The 18,434-nt window shown below is 63.4% G+C and overlaps 2 protein-coding genes across 3 annotated transcripts; one reads left to right on the forward strand and one right to left on the reverse strand.

Annotated features, from left to right (window-relative positions):
- Positions 1-2,130: 2,130 nt before the first annotated feature.
- Positions 2,131-7,410, forward strand: HGH1 (HGH1 homolog). Of its 2 annotated transcripts, XM_037892401.2 has the most exons (7): positions 2,131-2,285; positions 3,720-4,278; positions 4,630-4,730; positions 5,154-5,252; positions 5,482-5,573; positions 6,002-6,124; positions 6,415-7,410. In XM_037892401.2, exons 2-7 carry the CDS (start codon positions 3,749-3,751, stop codon positions 6,592-6,594), a joined length of 1,125 nt encoding a protein of 374 aa, XP_037748329.2. In that variant the 5' UTR covers positions 2,131-2,285; positions 3,720-3,748; the 3' UTR covers positions 6,595-7,410. The 2 variants fall into 2 exon arrangements, with proteins under 2 accessions (XP_037748329.2, XP_043394859.1); XM_043538924.1 differs by lacking the exon at positions 2,131-2,285 and having other exon boundaries at positions 3,237-4,278; positions 5,154-5,573.
- A 1,275-nt stretch (positions 7,411-8,685) lies between these two features.
- Positions 8,686-17,688, reverse strand: LOC102933367 (testis-specific serine/threonine-protein kinase 5-like). Its single transcript, XM_037892402.1, has 8 exons — positions 17,485-17,688; positions 15,865-15,972; positions 14,510-14,712; positions 13,592-13,647; positions 11,201-11,333; positions 10,634-10,749; positions 10,005-10,184; positions 8,686-9,143 (listed from the first exon to the last, which is right to left on the reverse strand). Exons 1-8 carry the CDS (start codon positions 17,686-17,688, stop codon positions 8,686-8,688), a joined length of 1,458 nt encoding a protein of 485 aa, XP_037748330.1.
- Between the last annotated feature and the right edge of the window lie 746 nt (positions 17,689-18,434).

Consider the following 18,434-nt stretch of genomic DNA (forward strand, 5'->3'; position numbering starts at 1 on the left):
GGACCAAATTGTATAGCACAAGTTTAAAATACAGACAGTACAGAGTCAATACTTATAACTTTAAATACAAAAATGATACATGCAAACAGATAGCATAATCATAACCTTGTCATAGACCTTGGTTGCAACAATAATCTATACAGTCACAGTTCATGTCAACAACATCACAGAGACACAGCTGCACACAATACATGGGAAGTGAGTTTAAAGCATTTTCAGGTTTGGTACCTGCCAACTTCATTCATCCTGTTTTGTTTGAACCATCTGCCAACCCTCAAATGGGATACAAGTACCAGTGTCAGGGGGTTGGTTTGACATGCGATTGTCATCTTACAGAGTAAGTCTTTTTTATTCAGAACATTTAAAACCCTGGTTTGCATTAATGCATATTGAACTATGAACTTATTTAACTAATAAATATTTGTTCCAATTGTTTATTGCTCTTCCCTCTTCAAGTAATGGCTGACAAAGCTCCCAATCCATCTGTATCCTAAAAGGAGACCTCCAGCAAAAACAGAGGTACAATCTGATATTTCTCAATTAAAACACAAACTCCTGCTGGGGGCCTGTAGCTTTTTTTTAAAAAAAAAATCAAATCTGTGCTAGGTATCTAGTGAAAGCTCCTGTTTGTTCTTCCATGTACGGACCACAGTGTTAATAACAAAAGTTTGTTTAAATAAACAGCTTGGGTTACTTTGGGGTTAGTGTTTAAGTGACTTTGGCCAGATTTCTCCTTCATTAAAATAGCCCACCCCCTCATGGGGGCCCTCGAGGCAGACAAATGCCTTTACCTCAACCTAGACTTGTTGCTCCCCAGATTTCTCTGCCCCTAGAGGGATGGAGCAGGGAGCTTCCCATGGGATGGTCTGTGGCTCTTGGTCCAGCTCTAGTCCTGTCTATAATTTGTCTAAGGGAGGGCCCCAGGGTACAGGGGCCGTCTCCACAACAGTGAAATAAAGTGAAGAGACTCAGTGTGCAGCTTGGCATGTACCAGCAGCTCCTGCTGCCGTGTTAGCGCTGCGGGAGGAGCCCTAACCTGGCCACTGCCAGACTTGGTGGGGTGACATTCCTCCCGGAACTGGCTCTCGGGCTGGGCTGGCTTTGGGGGTGAGGCTTTTCCCGCGTACTTCCCTTGTTTTGAAAACAAGAGGGAAAATGAAAGTCGAGGCAGCAGCTGTGGAGGTGTAGGGCCGTGGTGCTGGGCACTGCACAAAGGCAGGACTGCAGGGAACTCGGTGGCTGGGTGAGACGTGCTGCAGAGCAGAACTGGGCTCTGTCCCTGCCCTGGCGGGCTGCAGTTCGGTTTTTGCTCCTGCTGGCATCAGCCATTAACTACTGTGGACTCAACCCCCTGATTTCACAGCAGGCCTGGGGAATGTGGCGGAGCCGGCCTGCAGCAGTAGCTCGGACAGGACTGAGCTGCCCGGCTCATCCCCAGGGCGAGGGGGTTCGCTGCTGTTTGCACGGCAGTAGCACCTAGAAGCCACAACCCAGACCAGGGCCCCGCTGTGCACAGACACCAGGAGAGTCCGTCCCTGCCCCAGAGCGCTCACAGCCTGTGACACGGGACAGGAGGGGAAACTGAGGCACGGGCAGAGTCTGGAAGAAGGGGCAGCGTGGTGCCCTCACAGGGCGCTGCCTCACGGCGGGTCACGGCCAGCCCTTCCCCGGTGGCACTGACCCAGCCGCTGCCAGCAGGTGCTGTGGAGCAGGGCAGCCTCAGGCCCCAAGCCCCCCACAGCCCTGCCCCGTCTCTGCAGTGCCCCAGCCGGCGCCCCCCGGCCCAGCTCAGCCGCAGGGGTCTCCCGGGAGAGGGTCTGTGTGGAGCATGGGGCTGGGACCAGGGCGCTAGGACCCCGCGGACGCCGGCCGGGGCGGGAACAAGGGGGCGCTAGGACCCCGCGGGCGCCGGCTGGGCGGGAACAGGCGAGCACTAGGACCCCGCGGGCGCCGGCCCGCTCGCCCTGTTTCCCGAAATCGAAACTGATCGCGAGGAGCCCGGCCGGGGGCGGGGCTCTGAGGGGGCGTGGGCGGGGCCCCGGGCGGGGCCTCCGGCTTGGCATGCGCAGAAGCATCCCCGTGTGACTACCACCCCCAGAATCCCCTCCGCCGCGATGCCGTCCGAGGCGCCGCTGATTGGGCCCCAGCCTCCGGGTACTCGTCTCCTGCCCGCCCCCCCCCAGGCCACCGCAGCCAGCGATTGGCCAGAGAGCGCGTCAGTCCGGCGAGGAGCGGAGCGGACCCCCCGTGCCCGGAGAAGACCCACGCGGCGGCGAGAAGCCGAGGTTCGGCGGGGCCAGGGGCAGGCAAGGAGGGGGGGCCGGGCCCGCGGCGCGGCTCGGCTCGGCTCGGCTCGGCTCGGCTCGGGCACCGCGCTGGCCCCTGGGTGACGCGCAGCGGGGCCGCGAGCCAGGACGCCTGGGTCCCGGGGGGGCAATACCAGCCCGGGGCGCCGGGCCGGGCCCTTGCAGGTGCCGCTTGGGGGGGGGGACTTTCCTGGCTCCCCCCCACCCCGAGCCCTCCTCGGACCCCCGACAGGCTGGGCCCAGCGCTCCTGGGGGCCGCCCCCCCGGTCTGGCGCAGGGGCGCTCCCAGGGGCTCTCGCTGCGCCGGGCGCTGCCCTGCCCCGCGCAGGCGGCTCACAGCGCCGGCAGGTTATTCAGCAGCCACCAGCGGGACCCGGGCAGGCGCCAGGAAAGCCCGCCACGAGACCCCGGCCCCGGCCCCGGCGGCTTGTCGACACTGGCGCTTTACGGGGCTGAACCTTCCCCTGGAAACCGCCCCCCCCCCCCGCCGCGGGGCAGGTGTCGGCGCCGTGAAGCGCCCGCCCGGGCGGACCGTGCCCCGCTGCCGGTGTAGCCGAGCCCCTGCTCCGGCCGTGGCCTCGGGCTCTAGGCGGCGGGGCCCTCCTTCCCCCACTGGGATCACGACCCCCGCCCCGAAGTCTAGCCCGCCAGGCCTCTTGGATGGGGGCGTCCCCCCTGTGCTGCCCAGGGTCCCCCCCAGCTCTTCCCCGCTTCTCGCTGCACCCGGCCGCCCCAGCCCCAGCCCCAGCCCCATCCCGGCCGCCCCTGCCCCATCCCCTGCCCCATCCCGGCCGCCCCTGCCCCATCCCGGCCGCCCCTGCCCCATCCCGGCCGCCCCTGCCCCATCCCGGCCGCCCCATCCCCAGCCCGGCCGCCCCTGCCCCATCCCCAGCCCGGCCACCCCAGCCCGGCTGCCCCATCCCCAGCCCCAGCCCGGCCGCCCCAGCCCCAGCCCAGCTGCTGCTCTGCCTCTAGCTCCCTGGGCTGCGGTTCTGGCCCCTCTGGCCGGCCCGGTTCTGCTCCCAGCACGGATCTGCTGCCTGGGCTGGTTCTCTCTGGCCAGCCCGGCTCAGCTCCCCGGCCCGGCTCTGCTCCCCAGCTCAGCTCAGGCTCCTGCTCTCTCCTTCGCTCGCTTGCTCTGCTGTGGTCCAGGCAATTTCAGCTCACAGGGAAGATGGGACCCCCTGGCCTCCTGACCCCCCTCATTAGCCTGTCCGCCCTGTCAGTCAGGCTGATCTGAAGCGTTGGCCTCTCCCCATTGTTCCTGGGGGCTGTCAGTCTCAGGGTCCTGATTTCCCATTGACCCTTCCCCTTTCCTCTGGCCCTGGGAGCTAGCAGCCAAAACCCCCACTGAGTGTTAGTGAGGGGCCCGCAGTCCCCTTACACCCACCTGACAGGTCCCTCTGTCTGCAGGGTGGTGCCTCCAGGCCTCCTGCCCCAGCATGGACGAGGGGCAGGCCAGAGAGCTGCTGGGGTTCCTCCGCCTGGACACCCGGCCTGATATAAAGGGCCAGGCCACAGGCTACATCCTGGGGCTGACGGGCAGCGTGGAGGGGCGGATGCTGCTGGCGGGCAGGCCGGATTTCCTGGAGGCGCTGCTGCGGCTGACGGGTGACCGCTCCTTGGCCGTGGTGAAGGACAGTTACCACTCGCTCATCAACCTGTCTGTGGCTGCGGCCACCCACGGGGCCCTGGCCAAGGGGCTGCCAGCGCTGCTGCACCGCCTGCTGGACCCGGGCTACGCCTTCGCCGACCAGGTCTGCACCCTCCTCTCCAACCTGTCCCGGGAGGAGGCCACCTGCCGCCAGGTTTTCCGGGCCGTGCAGGAGGAGGGGCTGGGGCTGGCCCGGGTCGTGGAGGCGTTCTGCACCGAAGGCTACAACAAGAAGGCAGCCCTGCACTACCTGGGCCCCCTGCTCTCCAATCTGAGTCAGCTGCCGGAGACCCGGGAGTTCCTGCTGGACAGATCCAGGTGGGTGCTGGCCTGCGAGCTGGGAACGTGGCGGCGGGCGGGAGAATCGTGGGGTCAGGGCTGCCCCAGGTTGGACTGTTAGTCCATTGGTGTAATGGAGACAAGGCTGGAGGGAGGTCGTGTCTTCTGCTGGCGAGAAGCTCAGGGTAGCTCGAAAGCAGGGCTCTCTCCCCAACTGAAGCTGGCCCAGTTGAAGATATTCTCTCCCCCACCTTGTCTCTCTAATGTCCTGGGACTGACGTGGCTACCGCAGCACTGCAGTGCCCGTCTCCAGCAGTGCCCCAGGGCATGCACGCTCCAGGGCCCAGCGTGTGCAGGCCCATCTCTGACAAGGGCTCGTCCTCTGCCCAGGTGCGTGGTGCAGCGGCTGCTGCCCTACACGCAGTACGAGGCCTCCGCCGTCCGCCGAGGGGGGGTGATTGGGACGCTCAGGAACTGCTGCTTCGAGTACAGTAAGTGTTTTGCATTTGGGGGAGTACTTAGTGTCCCTCGCCCCTGGGATCCTGCTGGCTTCGTTGCCTCAGCCGAGCCCTGAGGGGACTTCTTGGTATCAGCTGGTTCCTGAACCAGCCTGTGCCCTAGAGCTCAGGGCTCTGCCCCACCATGTGGGACCTCTGGCTTCAGTGCCCAGGCCTGGCCTCTGGCTCCCCAGCACAAACAGGCCCCAGTCAGGGTTTGCCGGTCCCTTCCCTCCCCAGAGGAACTGGCAGGGTGTTTTGTGCTTTTGCTCGCCAGCACCCCCGTGTGGCCCATGAAGCTTCCTGTCTGGCTCTTGCCAGGCAGTCTGGTGGGTTCACTGTAGGGCCCCCCTGTTACTCTCCACCTCCTGGTGATTTCTGCCCCCTCTTCTAATCCCAGCCTGTGTCTGTTCCCAGAGTACCATGAGTGGCTGCTAGGCGCTGAGGTGGACCTGCTCCCCTTCCTCCTGCTGCCGTTGGCGGGCCCTGAGGAATTCCCTGAAGCGGAAATGGAAAGTGAGGAGGGGGGATGCTGGGAGGGGGGCTCTGGGGACTACTGTTTGGGCGGGGGGTCTAGCAGTGGCGGAGTTGTGCAGCCAGGAACAAAGAATTTAATTGTCTTCTGCTCTCATTTCCCCTCTGCTGGGGGGGGCGTTGCTGCAATTTTCCGGCAGGAGCCTGTAGATCCGTGTGCCCTGTTAAATCCCCTGTCCTGTTCTAACGCCCCTGCCTGGCTCTGCCCCAGGGCTGCCCGTGGACCTGCAGTACCTGCCGCAGGACAAGCAGCGGGAGAAGGACCCCGACATCCGGAAGATGCTGCTGGAGGCAGTCCTGCTGGTGGGTGCCTCCCTGTGTCGCTGTAGCACACTGGGGGAGGGGAGCACGGGACGGGGGCGGGGGGACTAGGAGGCTGGGGCAGAGAGGGTTTCTTTGCAGATGCCCCCTTTCCTGCAGCAGGGCCCCCCCACACCCCTTCCCACCTGCTGCTGCCCCCTGTCCGTGCGACCCTCCCTGCTCTGAGGATCCCCAGCCTCACTTGCAGTGGAGGGTTAGGACCCCTGCTCTTGCAGGGCAGCAGCCGACCACTCTCTGATGGGGCTAGGAAGGGGCTTCCCCACAACTGCCCACCGCAGGGTGTGCCTGGCCTCCCTCTGAAACAGCTGGGGCTGGCCGGGCCTATGCTGCTCCTCCCGTGCTGCCCACGCTGGCTGTGGCTGGGTCTGATCCGTGGCCTGGCCCCTCCCCCTGGTTTGCTTCCCACGCAGCTCACAGCCACCAAGGCCGGCCGGCAGCTGGTGAAGGAGAAGGGCACCTACCTGGTCGTGCGGGAGCTCCACCAGTGGGAGACGGAGCCCGACGTCCTGGCTGCCTGCGAGAAGCTGATCCAGGTAGGGGCAGAGGCCCATCGTGTCCATGTGGCTCAGCATCTGGAGGGCAGGGGGCTTGGGCAAATGGGTCCAACCCAGGTTGGGGTCTTTGGGGGGCTCCCCCTCTATTAAACTCCAGGGTGGGGCCCAGTCTCTGCCGGGCAAATGCAGACAAGCAGGGGCTCGATGCTGCTGCCTGGTGGTGCAGTCATACTGCACAGTGAGTTCTGCACGGTGGAGAGGGGGGTCAGTGCGGGTAGGGAGCAGTGGCTTGTTTCCCCTCTGAAGCCCTGGTGCTGTGCCCTGGGCAGGTGCTGATTGGGGATGAGCCTGAGGCTGGGATGGAAAACCTGCTGGAGGTGAAGATCCCCGAGGACGTGGAGGAGCAACTGCAGCGCTTGGATCGGGAGGAGGAGCGGCAGCAAGGGCAGCAGGAGACGCAGAGCGAGGGGCCTGGGGCGCAGATGGGCTCCCAGGGGCTGTCGAGGTGACTTGCTGACCTGCTTGCCCTGCCCCGGCAGCGGGGGGCGCTCGGACTCTGCCCAGCTGAGGGCTGCGACCTGCCAGCCGTCGTGGGAGCCACGCCCAGCCGGACCAAACGGAGCCGGATGCAGCCACCCTTGCGAGGCCTGTAGAGACAGCAGCTCCCAGCTCAGCCTGGCGGCTCTGGAGCAGCAAGAGGGGACTGGGACTGGGAGCTCCTTCCCTTGAGGTTCCTTGCTGCGCTCCAGCCCACATCAGTCGCCACTGCCTGACCCAGGCGAGATGAATCGGGGGGGTCCTCAGCCGGGCTCCGGAGGGCCAGGGTTCCCCCTTGCACAGTGCAGCAGTGCTGGCAAAGAGGGGCTGCTCGGCAGGGCAGGGCTGGGGCTTAATGGGAGGTGGTGGTGCGCACACAAAGTGATGCTGTTCCCCGGCTGTGGGGCTGCCCCCTGCCGTCAGCGTGGCTCAGAGGAATGGCGGCGGGCGGCTGCCTGGGCTGTGGCCTGAGATTCTCGCCTGCACCCAGTGCTGTGTCAGCCCCCCATCCTGAACGGGCAGGTGCACATGCTGAGCTGGTGTCCACACAGGTGAACCTGGCCTGGTGCCTCTGGGAAGCTGCTTCCAGCCCTGCCTGGGCACGGGCTGTGTCTCTAGCGAGGGGGAGATGGACGCTGAGCCCCCGGAACAGCAGTAACCTGCCATTTAATTCCAGACGGGGGGAGGATGGGGAGGCAGAGCCAGGGGCTGGGAGGCAGGAGCTGGACAGTGGCTTTGGGCTGGGTCCTGTTCTTAGCTGTTAAATATACTTGAGAGGCCAGACACCCCAACTGCCCCACGTGTGTTGTCTCCTGCCTGAAAGACCCTGGTGACGCAGCAGGGAGGGGGGAGTGTTGACCTGGGAATGTGGCAGGGGAGTTTCACTGGGGATGGGAGACCTGACAGCCTGTAACCTGAGCCGGGAGGGGGAGGTAACACCTCTGCCCAGGAAACTGGACAAAGGCTGCAGGAGGGAGCCTGGGGCGCGGGGGGGGGGGTCTGGGTGGTTGGTTCGTTCAGTTTTGTGCTGGGTGGTGGAACGCAGGGAACCCCAGGGCTGGGGTCTAAGCTCCCTGCCCCCCAGAAGGACTTGACTGAGGGGTCCTGGTTGTACCCACAAGCTCTGTTTTGGACTGTGTTCCTATTGTCCAATAAACCTTCCGTTTTACTGGCTGGCTGAGAGTCGCAGTGAATCCCAGGAAGAGGGGGCAGGCCCCGGACTCCCCCGCACTCCGTGACACCTGGCACAGCGGCTCTGTCCCCCAGCGTCCGGGCATGGCCCTGGTGCCTGCAGCCAGCTGGCTGGAAGTCAGCGCTGCCTTGAGCCTGCCCCTGTGGTTGGGGGGGCTGTGAAGGGGAAATGAACCACCCCATCTCGCTCCAGCCTCAAGTGGAGCTTGGGGGGTATGGAGGGGTGGGCCCCAGCTCAGCAGTCTGGCCTGTGAATGGGAGGAGCTGCAGGACTCTCCGGCCCCCCATAAGACTGCTTCTGTCTCGGTGCTGGCAGGGCCCACGCCTCCCTCTGGGGCCGCCTCCTTCTGCCCCAGCAGGGTGTTTTCCTCGGCACCACCTTCACGGCAGCAGGTCCCCGGAGTCCCGTTCCAGGGTGCCCGTTACCAGGGTGTCCAGGCCCTGCGGCTGGGTTCCTCTCCCCAAGTTCTCGCCCCTCTGCTCTGTGTATATGGCCTGAGCTGCTCCCTGCACAGACGGTGGGGAGGGTGGCTGGAGAAGAAAGGCCCCGGTGGGGATGGGAGGAGAGAGGCTGTGTGTAGCCATGGCTAGGACATAGGGGGAGCAGGCCTGGGGGAGCAGATGGTCCTGCGGGAGAGGCAGGGGCGCATAGAGGAACGAGGAGTCAGGCCTGTGGGACACGGATCTGGGGCAAGCTGGGACCCGGCTGCTGCCGAGTACGGGGCCTAGAGGAAGCCCAGAGGGGGACAGCTGAGAGCCCACGACTGAATAACATTTAATAGTGCGTGCTGCACCTGTCCGTACGGGCTTTGTTTCTGTCAGGGTAGGGCCAAGCGGTGGCGGCTCTGGCCTGGCCCTGGGCGAGGCCCCCGCTAGTTGGTGATGGGCTCTGGCGGGGGCTTCCGGATCATGGACATGGAGTGGAGGGAGATGACTGGCTTGGAGGAGCCGCTGCCCACCGCTGCTGCCACAGCGGGGCTCTTCTCGCCCAGCCGCCGGCTGGCTACGTAGGCGCTGGCAGAGCTGGCCGAGCCGGGCTTGCGGAAGTTGGGGAGGTGGTGGAAGGGCCGGAGGCTGGAGAGCAGGCAGGGCCGGTACAGGGAGAATCGGGGAGGGCGCTCAGCCTGGCACGGCGACGGCAGCTGAAGGAGGCAGCCGGCAGAGATCAGCTCGGGGGCCTTGGCCTCCATCTCGGCTCGGCCAGGGAAGGAGTCCTGAGCAGAGGAGGCGCGAGGGCCTGCTGGGGCTTTGGTTCCCTTGGCGGCTCCCTCGGGAAGCTTGGCCGAGCTCTCCAGGTCTGGCAGCAAAGAGACGGAGCCTCCGCTCTCGCCTGCAAAGGAAGTGGCAGGGATAGAGGGGCCGGTGCCACGTTCCCCCGGACGTGGGGCTATGTCCTGTGGGGTGCCCAAGAGAGGGATGGGGCCTGGTGCTGTGTTCCCCTGGCCGTGGGGCTATGTCCTGCGGAGGACCGATGCCACATTCCCCAGGCTACTGGGCAAGGTCCTGTGGGGTGCAGAGGGGCAGGGGGCTGGTGTCACATTCCCCAGGCTACCGGGCAAGGTCCTGCAGGGTGCAGAGGGGCAGGGGGGCGGTGTCACGTTCCCCCGGCTGCCGGGCGAGGTCCTGCGGGGTGCCCAAGGGGAGGGATGGGGGCTGGTGCCATGTTCCCCTGGCTGCTAGGTGAGGTCTGCTGGGGTGGGGTGCGGAGGGGAGGGGCAGGGGGCCGGTGTCACATTTCCCCAGCTGTGGGGCTATGTTCAGTGGGGTGTCCGGGGAGGGCTGGGGGCTGGTGCTGTGTTCCCCCAGCCGTGGGGTGCCCAGGGGAGGGGCTGATGCCATGTTCCCCCAGCAGTGGGGTGAGGTCCTGCAGGGTGCCCAGGGGAGGGTGGCCGGGGTACTCCTGGTGCTTCTAGCTGAGGGGCTGTTCAGGGGGGCAGCTCTTTTCTTTGGGGAAGGGACACCGCTGGGCAGCAGTGCTCAGTTCAGATGTGGGGCTGGGGTGCTGCTGGCTCCTGGAGGTGGGGCTGAGCCCCCAAGGGGAGCTACTCCTGGCCTGGGGCTCCTTGGCTCGTCCCAGAGCCAGACCTGGCACTGGCGAGGCCACTCCCTGCTGTGCTCAGCCCAGCGCTCCCCCCGTGCCCCCAGCTGTGGGGTGCCCTGAAGGCAGACCCGGGGCAGGGCGCACACGTACCTTGGGCGGACGGCTTCTCCAGGGCTGGGCCGAGCTCCGGGGGCCGGGCCGTGGCGTTCAGCGCCTGGTGGAAGATGGCCGAGGTGGCGGGCAGCATCCAGCAGTGCGTGGCCACCTGCTGCAAGCCCAGCCGGGCCCCAGGCTTCAGCTGCAGCAGGCCTTGGATCAGGTTCTGGCACTCTGGCAGCAAAGAGAGGGGCTGAAGACTGACGGCCGGACCTGCCCCACGGCTTGGCAGGGCGGCCTCCCCGCCGGCGAGGGGCAGGGTCACTGGTGCCCTGTGCAGAGCGCTGGGCTCCGTGGGCCCTTAGCCAACCCCACGTGTGCTGGCTGGCTTTTCCCTCCCCGCTCTCCAGGCCGGTGGGGCTGGAGTCGGCCTGGGGCAGGGCTTGTGGGGGGCGGCCCTCGCTCCTCAGCGCAAAGCAGGAGCCGTGAGGCAAAGGGGGACGCGGCCCGTTCCCTGCCCCGGCTCTGGCTGACTCTCCACAAAGCCTGACGCTTGGCCGCCGCGCTGCTCTCGTCCCCTTCCCCTCCTGCCCCGGGGCGGCCCCGACCCTGCCTGGCTGCTCGGGGACCCCGCGCGGGGGCAGCAGGGCTTGCGGCTCTCTGGGGGCAGGCGCGGGGGTTACCTGGGGAGATGGGCTGCCGGAAGCAGAGGCCCTGTTTTATCATGTGGATCATCTTGTGAGGCTGGCGCTCTTTGAAGGGCAGCTTCCCGGTCACCATGGCGTACAGGATCACACCGCTGCGGGAGGAGGCCGGGGGTCAGGGGCCGGCACCAGGCCCAGCCTCCCCAGGGACAGGGCGTGGGCTGCATGGCCCACGGCAGCTCCCAGCACCCGGTCCTCACGGGGCAGCCTGCGCTGCCCTCCCCGTAGCGTACCGGTGAGCGTGGCTTGGGCCCGGCTGCGCCCATCCGCAGAGAACAGCAGCTGGCACGGCCCTGGCTACGGAGCGTTCCAGCAGCTCCCCCGGTTCAAACCCCATCGGGGGGCCCTGGTGCTCTCACCCCCCTGCGGGCAGCCCGCTCGTCCCCCACTACGCAGTGCTAACGGGCCCCACGATGCAGCCGGCTCCACCCCGCCCCTCCCTCGTGGTACTCGCAGTGCCAGGAAGCGACTGACTCCTCTCCCTGCTCCCTCCAGGCCGGAGTTCCCGCAGGCCATGTCCCTCCCCGCAGGAGACGCGGCGCTCACAGGCTCCACAGGTCAGCCAGCTCTCCGTTGTACTTCTTGCTCATGAGGATTTCGGGGGCCGTGTAGGCCACAGAGCCGCAGAACGTGCTCATCAGGGAATTCTTCAAGGAGTAGCGGTTGGCAAACCCAAAATCTGTAATGCAACGACCCACCGGTGAGACGCCTGCTCAGTGCTCCGTGGCATGGCCCCTGGAGCGATGGGGGCTGTATGGGAACCGAGGGGGCCGTGGCATTCCTCTCTCTCCACCCTCCGCCAACCGACCAGGCCAGCAGTCTGACCCCCCAGTCCCGGGCTCTCACACAGCTCTGCCCATGTCCAGCCTAGGCTGTCCAGGCTTGGGGGCTTTGGGGGAAGTGGCTGATTCACATTAGCCAGTGTGGTAGGAGGTGTAGGGATCAGGCCCCCAAACTCAGTTTCGGCAGTGACCTAATAGCTGATTTGAATCCAGTCGAAGGACAACAAGCCTTCCCCCCACCCCCGGCCTTCAAACCCCCCCTTTCTTAGGCCCAGATCCTCAAAGGTATTTAGGCACCTAACTTGCACTGATTTCAGAGCCACCCGGTAAAGCTGCACCCAGAGGAAGAGGTGACTCGAGGGATTGCTCCTGGGCACCAGAGCCTTTCACCTCTCGGTGCCTGGCTGGAACCCAGCCCAGACTGGCAGTGAGGAAAAGGCCCTGCTGCCTGAGGGCCGCTCAGTGGCCCAGTGGAATGAGTTCGGTCCCGTTCCCAGTGGCACATCACAGAACCATGACTGCAGCTGGTGCCAGCGCGCACCCTCAGAGGTGGTCTCGGAGAGGAGTCCAGGAGCTGACTGGGCCTGGAGCCTGGATTCCCCTTGAGGGAGACCATGACTTTACAGTCCAGTGGAGCCATGAAACGGCCAGGTGAGCGGGGGGAGGCACATGAGTGTAGGAAACAGACCCTTCCCCAGAGATGGACCTAGACTCCGGACCTCCCTGCCAGAGAAACACAAGACCCGGGGCCGTGCTGCCCCAGCGCAGAATGCACTGATGTGACAGCTTCTCTGCAGTAAGTGCTGCCCAGGCTGATCCTGCCTTGAGGCAGGTAGGGCCGGTTCCCAGTGGACCCCCTAGCTCAGGGGCTTACTCAAGCTGGGGGTTACTTGGCTGAGTCTTGGTCGGGTGGGGGCCGATGGGCCATGTGACCATTAAATGAACATTAAAGGGATGCTGTCAATGGGCACTGAACAACTTGTGTTTCACACCCCCAAATGCCAGGTCGCACACCTAGGAACAAAGAACGTAGGTCACACTTGTGGGATGGGGGCTGTGTCCTGGAAGGCAGTGGCAGTGAATAGGACTTGGGGGACCACCTGAATGTGAGCTCCCAGTCCAATGCTGTATCTGAGAGAGGGAACGTGGCCCTCGGATGGCTGAGCAGGAGAAGGGGGACTGGGAGCAGGGAGGGGAGTTACCTCTGTGGACAGCATGAGTGAGCCCATGCCTGGACGCTCACTTGAACACGGACTTTGACAAATGGGGAAGGGTTTGGAGAAGAGCTACAAGGATGAGTCGAGGGCTGGAAAACCGGCCTTAGAGTGAGAGCGTGAAGGAGCTCAGCCTACCGAGTTCATCCCCGAGACGGTTAGGAGGTGACTTGAGTACAGCCTGTGGGTTCCTATGAGCGGAAGAGATTTCTGAGAGCAGACATCTCTTTAATCTCACAGGCAGAGGCAGGCCACGGTTTAATGGCTAGAAGATGAAGCGACACATTCAGACTAGAAATGAGGTGCACGGTGATGATATTAACCATTGGATCATGGTGGGTTTGCCATTACTTGGGGTCTAGACTCGGAAGATTGCTTTAGCTCCCACAGAAGCTATAGGCTGGATTCGGGGATCACCAGGGGAGGGTCTCTTGCCTTCGTTACACAAGGCTAGATGATCGGAGGGGCCTTTTTGCCTGTGAAACCTGAAATCTAATTGGTTAAGACTCTGAGTTCAAAGCAGTCTGAGGTTCCCCGCAGCTGATTTCTGTGGCTTTGCCACAAGGTCCTACCTAGTTCTTCCCTGTTTGTCTCTCCCTGTTGTGGTGGGAGAGCGGCTGACTCAACACGAAGAGTGACGCTGGCTCTGCTCTGAGAGCTGGCAAATGCACAAAGGAGACACACTGAATGGAGGGAGAAGGAGCCCGGTGAAACCTCGGCAGGGAGGAGCTGAATGGAAGCTGGCTTCCCGTTTGGAGCTGGGCTCCGCCCGGTGTCACAAGCAAAGTCACTGCAGGCAAAAGTAACCTAAATGCAATGGCTCCTCTTCCCTTGCGCCCAGGCTGAGCTTCCCAGCATGGAGCGCTGAGCGGCTCCCGCACCCCTAGCCAGGGCTGGCTGAAGGGAAACAATCCCTGCCGCTGGGAATGGGCCGCACTCACCTGTCAGCTTAATGAAGCCTCGCTCATCCAGCAGGATATTCTCACATTTCAGGTCTCTGCAGGGAACACAAAGCAGAAGCAGCGGTGTCACTGGGATCCCCTGTCCCACGCACACCTCCACACATGTATATCCCTGGCAATAGGCTGCTGGGGCCAGGTACCGGCCATGCTAAGCGTGCCCAGCAGGAAGGCGGCTCTATCAGCCCTGATCCTGCGGCCAGCGGGGGATTCAATGGCCCTAACCATACCGTAGAGCAGCCTAAGGGCTGAACTAAGTTACACTGGCTGCAGTGGTCCCAGAGGGGCTGCTTCACCGGGTGAAGCACTGCGGGCTCCAGGCCTGCCCCCTCTTGCGCTTGGTCTGGCCCCCCACTCCCAGTGTGCCCCCCATGCTGGGAGGGGGCATATGGTGTGAAACTGACCATGGCAGCTTCACACTTCCTGAGGCTCCCCTGGGTGGGGGCAGGCAGGGACCTGGTGGGGCTGTGAGCTGGCCAGGGCCCCTGCCCAGCAGCTCTTACAGTCTCTGGGTTTTTAACGATGTTCGTGCTGGAGTGGCGATGGCAGCCCCAGCCCCAGCCTTGGGACAGTAACGCTGAGCCTGACAAGGCTGGGGCTCAGGAGCTAGCCCGCCCTCGACCCTGGGGCACCAGCTGGATGGAGCCCTGCAGGTCTTCCCCCCCTACCCCCCCCCCCCCCCCAGACCCTACAGCACACCAGCCATATGGGACAGGGCGTGTCCAGAGGCCGGAGCAGGGGGGTGAGCGCTGGGACTCCTGGGTTCTCCAGATGCGGGCGGGTGGTGATGAACACCAGGCATTGCCCAGTCAAGCTGCTGCTGCAGCCTTTGGCAGAGCCCCTGGGGGTTTGGGCTCCCCGTGCTGGAGCGATGGCATGGGCCCCAGCAGCCCCTCCCACCTGTGCACGATGCCCACGTTGTGGCAGTGTGCCACGGCGCTGACGATCTGGCGGAAGAGCCTTCGCGCCTCCTCCTCCTCCAGCCCGGGGCACTCCCTGCGGTCAGAGGTGGCGTTGATGTGCTCCAGCAGGTCGCCCCGGGAGGCCAGCTCCAGCGCTAGGTAGGTGCGCCTGCTGTTCCGGTACATCTCGTAGAGCTGGATCTGCCGAGGCGACAGGGCAATGAGAGACGCGCCCGTTCCTGGACAGAGAGCCCTGCAGGGGCGTGGGGCAGCGTCTCTCCGGGGCACCAATGGGCCCAGGGCAATGAGAGACGCGCCCGTTCCTGGACAGAGAGCCCTGCAGGGGCGTGGGGCAGCATCTCTCCGGGGCACCAGTGTCCCCAGGGCAATGAGAGACGCGCCCGTTCCTGGACAGAGAGCCCTGCAGGGGCGTGGGGCAGCCTCTCTCCGTGGCACCAATGTCCCCAGGGCAATGAGAGACGTGCCCGTTCCTGGACAGAGAGCCCTGCAGGGGCGTGGGGCAGCGTCTCTCCGGGGCACCAGTGTCCCCAGGGCAATGAGAGATGCGCCAGTTCCTGGACAGAGAGCCCCTGCAGGGCATAGGGCAGCATCTCTCCAGGGCTCGGGAGCTCCCACACCAATGTCCCCAGGGCAATGAGAGACGTGCCCGTTCCTGGACAGACAGCCCCTCCAGCGGCGTGGGGCAGCATCTCTCCGGGGTACCAATGTCCCCAGGGCAACGTGATGGCCGAGGTGGACGGGACCAGATTCCCTGGAGGCCAGACAATCCCAGTCCCGTCCAGAGGGGTTGCTGTCAGCCCAGGACAGGAGGCTGGGTCGGGGAATGGCACCCGGGTCTCCAGCAGGGCAGGATACGGCCCTGGCTCCTAGGCAGCCAGGCAGGCTTGGTTAGCGACAGCCCAGGCCTCGGAACCAGACCCAGGTCTCCTGCAAGGAGCTGGGAGGCGCGAGGCCCCAGGGTACCCGTGGAGGAAGCATTGCCTGGGCTGGTGCTTTAAGGGAGGCCCCAAAACCTGAGAGGAGCTGGGAGAAGACGAGACGGAGTGGCTGAACCCCTAGGCTGAGATTTCCAAGCCTGACTAGGGGGTTAGGAGACACAGCTCTACAATTTATTCCACTAGGAACTGTGTGTCTAACCCCCTAATCTGTGCTGGGCTTTGCTTGCTTGAGACTCAGAATCGCTGCAATCTCTGCAGGCTGCCCCTCCGAAGGAAAGCCGATGAGCATCCCTGGAGCGTGGCCTTCGCCCGGTGCAGTTTGGGTGCCCTATTGACACCACAACAAAAGGCCGAGGTAGCCAGGGTGGGGAAGGGGGAAGCAGCTGGGACTCACCACATTGATGTGCTTGTAGGTTGCATTAAGGGAGTAGATTTCTCTCGGGAGGAATTTTCTGGAATATTCCAAGGGGGCTTTGGCTGTGGATATGATCTTTATGGCCACCTGAGAGAGGAGAGGGCGGCTGCTGAGCTGCACGCAGGAGACTGGGAAGCTCCTGCTAGTTTTGCTGACGTTGAGCCCTCCTGGCCCCTGGAGAGAGAGCGGCTCCGTCTGTGCCAGTCCAGCGGGCCGTGCGGGCACACCTGAAGGAGACACTGACGGGCCCAGCAGAGGAGCAGGCTGGAGGGAGGCCAGGTGGGGAAAGGACCGGTGGGAGTGATCAGATGTATGGCACCATGTGGAGTGAAATATCGTCCGTCTGAGCCAGCAGGGGCAGGCGAGTCTGGGAAATCCAAGTGAAGGTGGGGCAGGGGGCTGTTTGGGTGTCGCTTGGGCACATCACTTGGGAATGAGTGTCTGTGTGCATCCTCTGCCCATCTGAGCTCTTCACTGGCCTTGTAGGAAGCTCAGCACCCCCCAGACACCGGACACCTCAGTAGCTGCCAGGGCCCATCTGTCACCCGCCTGCTTTACCCAACCCGTGAGGAGAGACAGGGCAAGAACCAATCAACCCAGAAAGGCGGGGGTTAAGTCTAAAGAAACCAGAAATGGGGCCAGGTTATAGAGGATCCCTGAAAGCAGCCAGAAGTGGCTGTTCATTACTGTTCTGGGTCTGACCCAGCAGCCCCAGTCACGGACCTGGACCCCAGTGCGCTAGGTGCTGGCTGGGGGCAAACAGAAGAAAAGATTTGGGAGATAAAGGCAAATCATTAGCAGCCTAGAAAAGCCTCAGGTGAATCTGAGCAAACGAGTGGGACAAAGGGGGAATTCAGAACACAACCACAGCCAGAGACATGGCCGGGGAACAACAGCGAACCCCACCACGAGTGCTTAGTAACAATCCCACTGACAACATTCTGCACAGAAAGAGAACAACCCATCCAGGGTAAAATCCTGACGAGGGGGCACGAGGCTCGCCAGCACCACCCCCCACCAGCACGGCCAGCGCAGCGAGGGACAGGGCTTGGAACAGGACGTGGGACTCGGCCCAGCTTAAAGAGCTGATATGTGGGGCTGGGGTTTGCCCAGGGCATCCAGGGGACACAGTCTCCCAGCTGCCATTCCAGGCACCAGACTCCCTTTGGCTCCTTTGAGCCTAAGAAACAGACAGAACTACCTGGACACATGCCAGCCATCACCCAGCCGGCTTGGTGTGTAAGTTATAGCCCCAGCTTCCCAGGGGCTGGCCCCCTGCATGCCCCTGCCAATAGCCCACCCTCCAGGAGCACAGCACTCCTTGCTATCCAGGACCCGCGATTCTCCTGCGCAACCAGACGGGCTGGTCACATCCCATGGATCAGTGCCCAGGAGGGCTAGGATGAGAGCCCCCAAACTCGCTGCACCTCTGGGCTGAGAGCAGGACTGGAGAGGTGCCTTATCCTGCAGAGCCCCCGGGGGTGTTGTACCCTCAGTGACGGAGCTCCTTTTCCCGCTGGTTCCCTGGCGTTTCCCCTTAGGCTTTCCCAGCCAAGGAGTCTGAGTAAGACTTGTGCCCCCAGGCCCTGCTGTCCTCACCATGGAGTGCCGCTTGCTCCGAAGGTCTGCGGCCAGCTTGTAGTTCTGTCTTAGCTTCTCTTGCGTGGCGTAGCCCAGGTAGACTTTGGAGAAGGCCCCAGAGCCAATCTTCCGGGAGGAGAGGAGGTAGCCATTCTCCTTGCTCTCCCGCACCTGTTCCATGAAAGTCTTCCTGTCGGCCTCTCGCTTAGCGCAGCTTTTCATGGCGCCCAATGGGCATTCTTGGCTCCACCCAGGCTCGCGAAAGAAAGGGCAGCAGAGCGATCCTGCTGGGGCGGGTGTGGGGACGGTGATTGCACTGGGGCTGGAGGGAATGCCACAGGAACCAGAGTCCAAATATGACCATTAGCTCCCCATGAGGGTGAAGGACACAGGAGAAACTCAAAGCACCGGGTTCTTCTAGCTCGTTGCCCTCCCCATCTTTCAGTTTGGGCCCCGAGGGCTCGGTGGCGCAGGGCCAGGCCACGGGCTCCTCGCTGCTGTCTCGAGGGAGACGTTTCCACAGAGACGGGAGAAGGATGAGTGTTCTAGAGGAGGCATTCTAGAACTGGCGCGTAACAAGCTGGTTTAGAACGCTGCCCGGGCTCCAGAGCATCGTGTCCCTTCTAGAGCAATCATCCCTCCTTGGGGGGGTCTGGAGATGGGCAGGAATCCCTCCCCCACGGAAATGCAGCCACCTCTGCGCTGGAGCACTGCAGCCAGGTGAGTGATTGGCACAGCTGGGGAGGGGAAGGGATATTTTGGCCAAGAACTCCGGAATGAATCCCAGGGGATTTTTAATAGCCACATAGAGCCCTCACCTCAGAGAGTTCACACAGGAATGCGCATGGAACTGAATGTATCTGCGACCAGGGAGTTTAAGGCAAACCTGATGCTTAACCACTTGTTGCCGGCACCCAGTGCCAGAGGCGAGCAACAGCAGGGGGTTTGCTGCCCGGTATGCGTTACTT

Source organism: Chelonia mydas, chromosome 2, assembly GCF_015237465.2.
Source record: "Chelonia mydas isolate rCheMyd1 chromosome 2, rCheMyd1.pri.v2, whole genome shotgun sequence".
Lineage (NCBI taxonomy): Eukaryota > Metazoa > Chordata > Testudines > Cheloniidae > Chelonia > Chelonia mydas.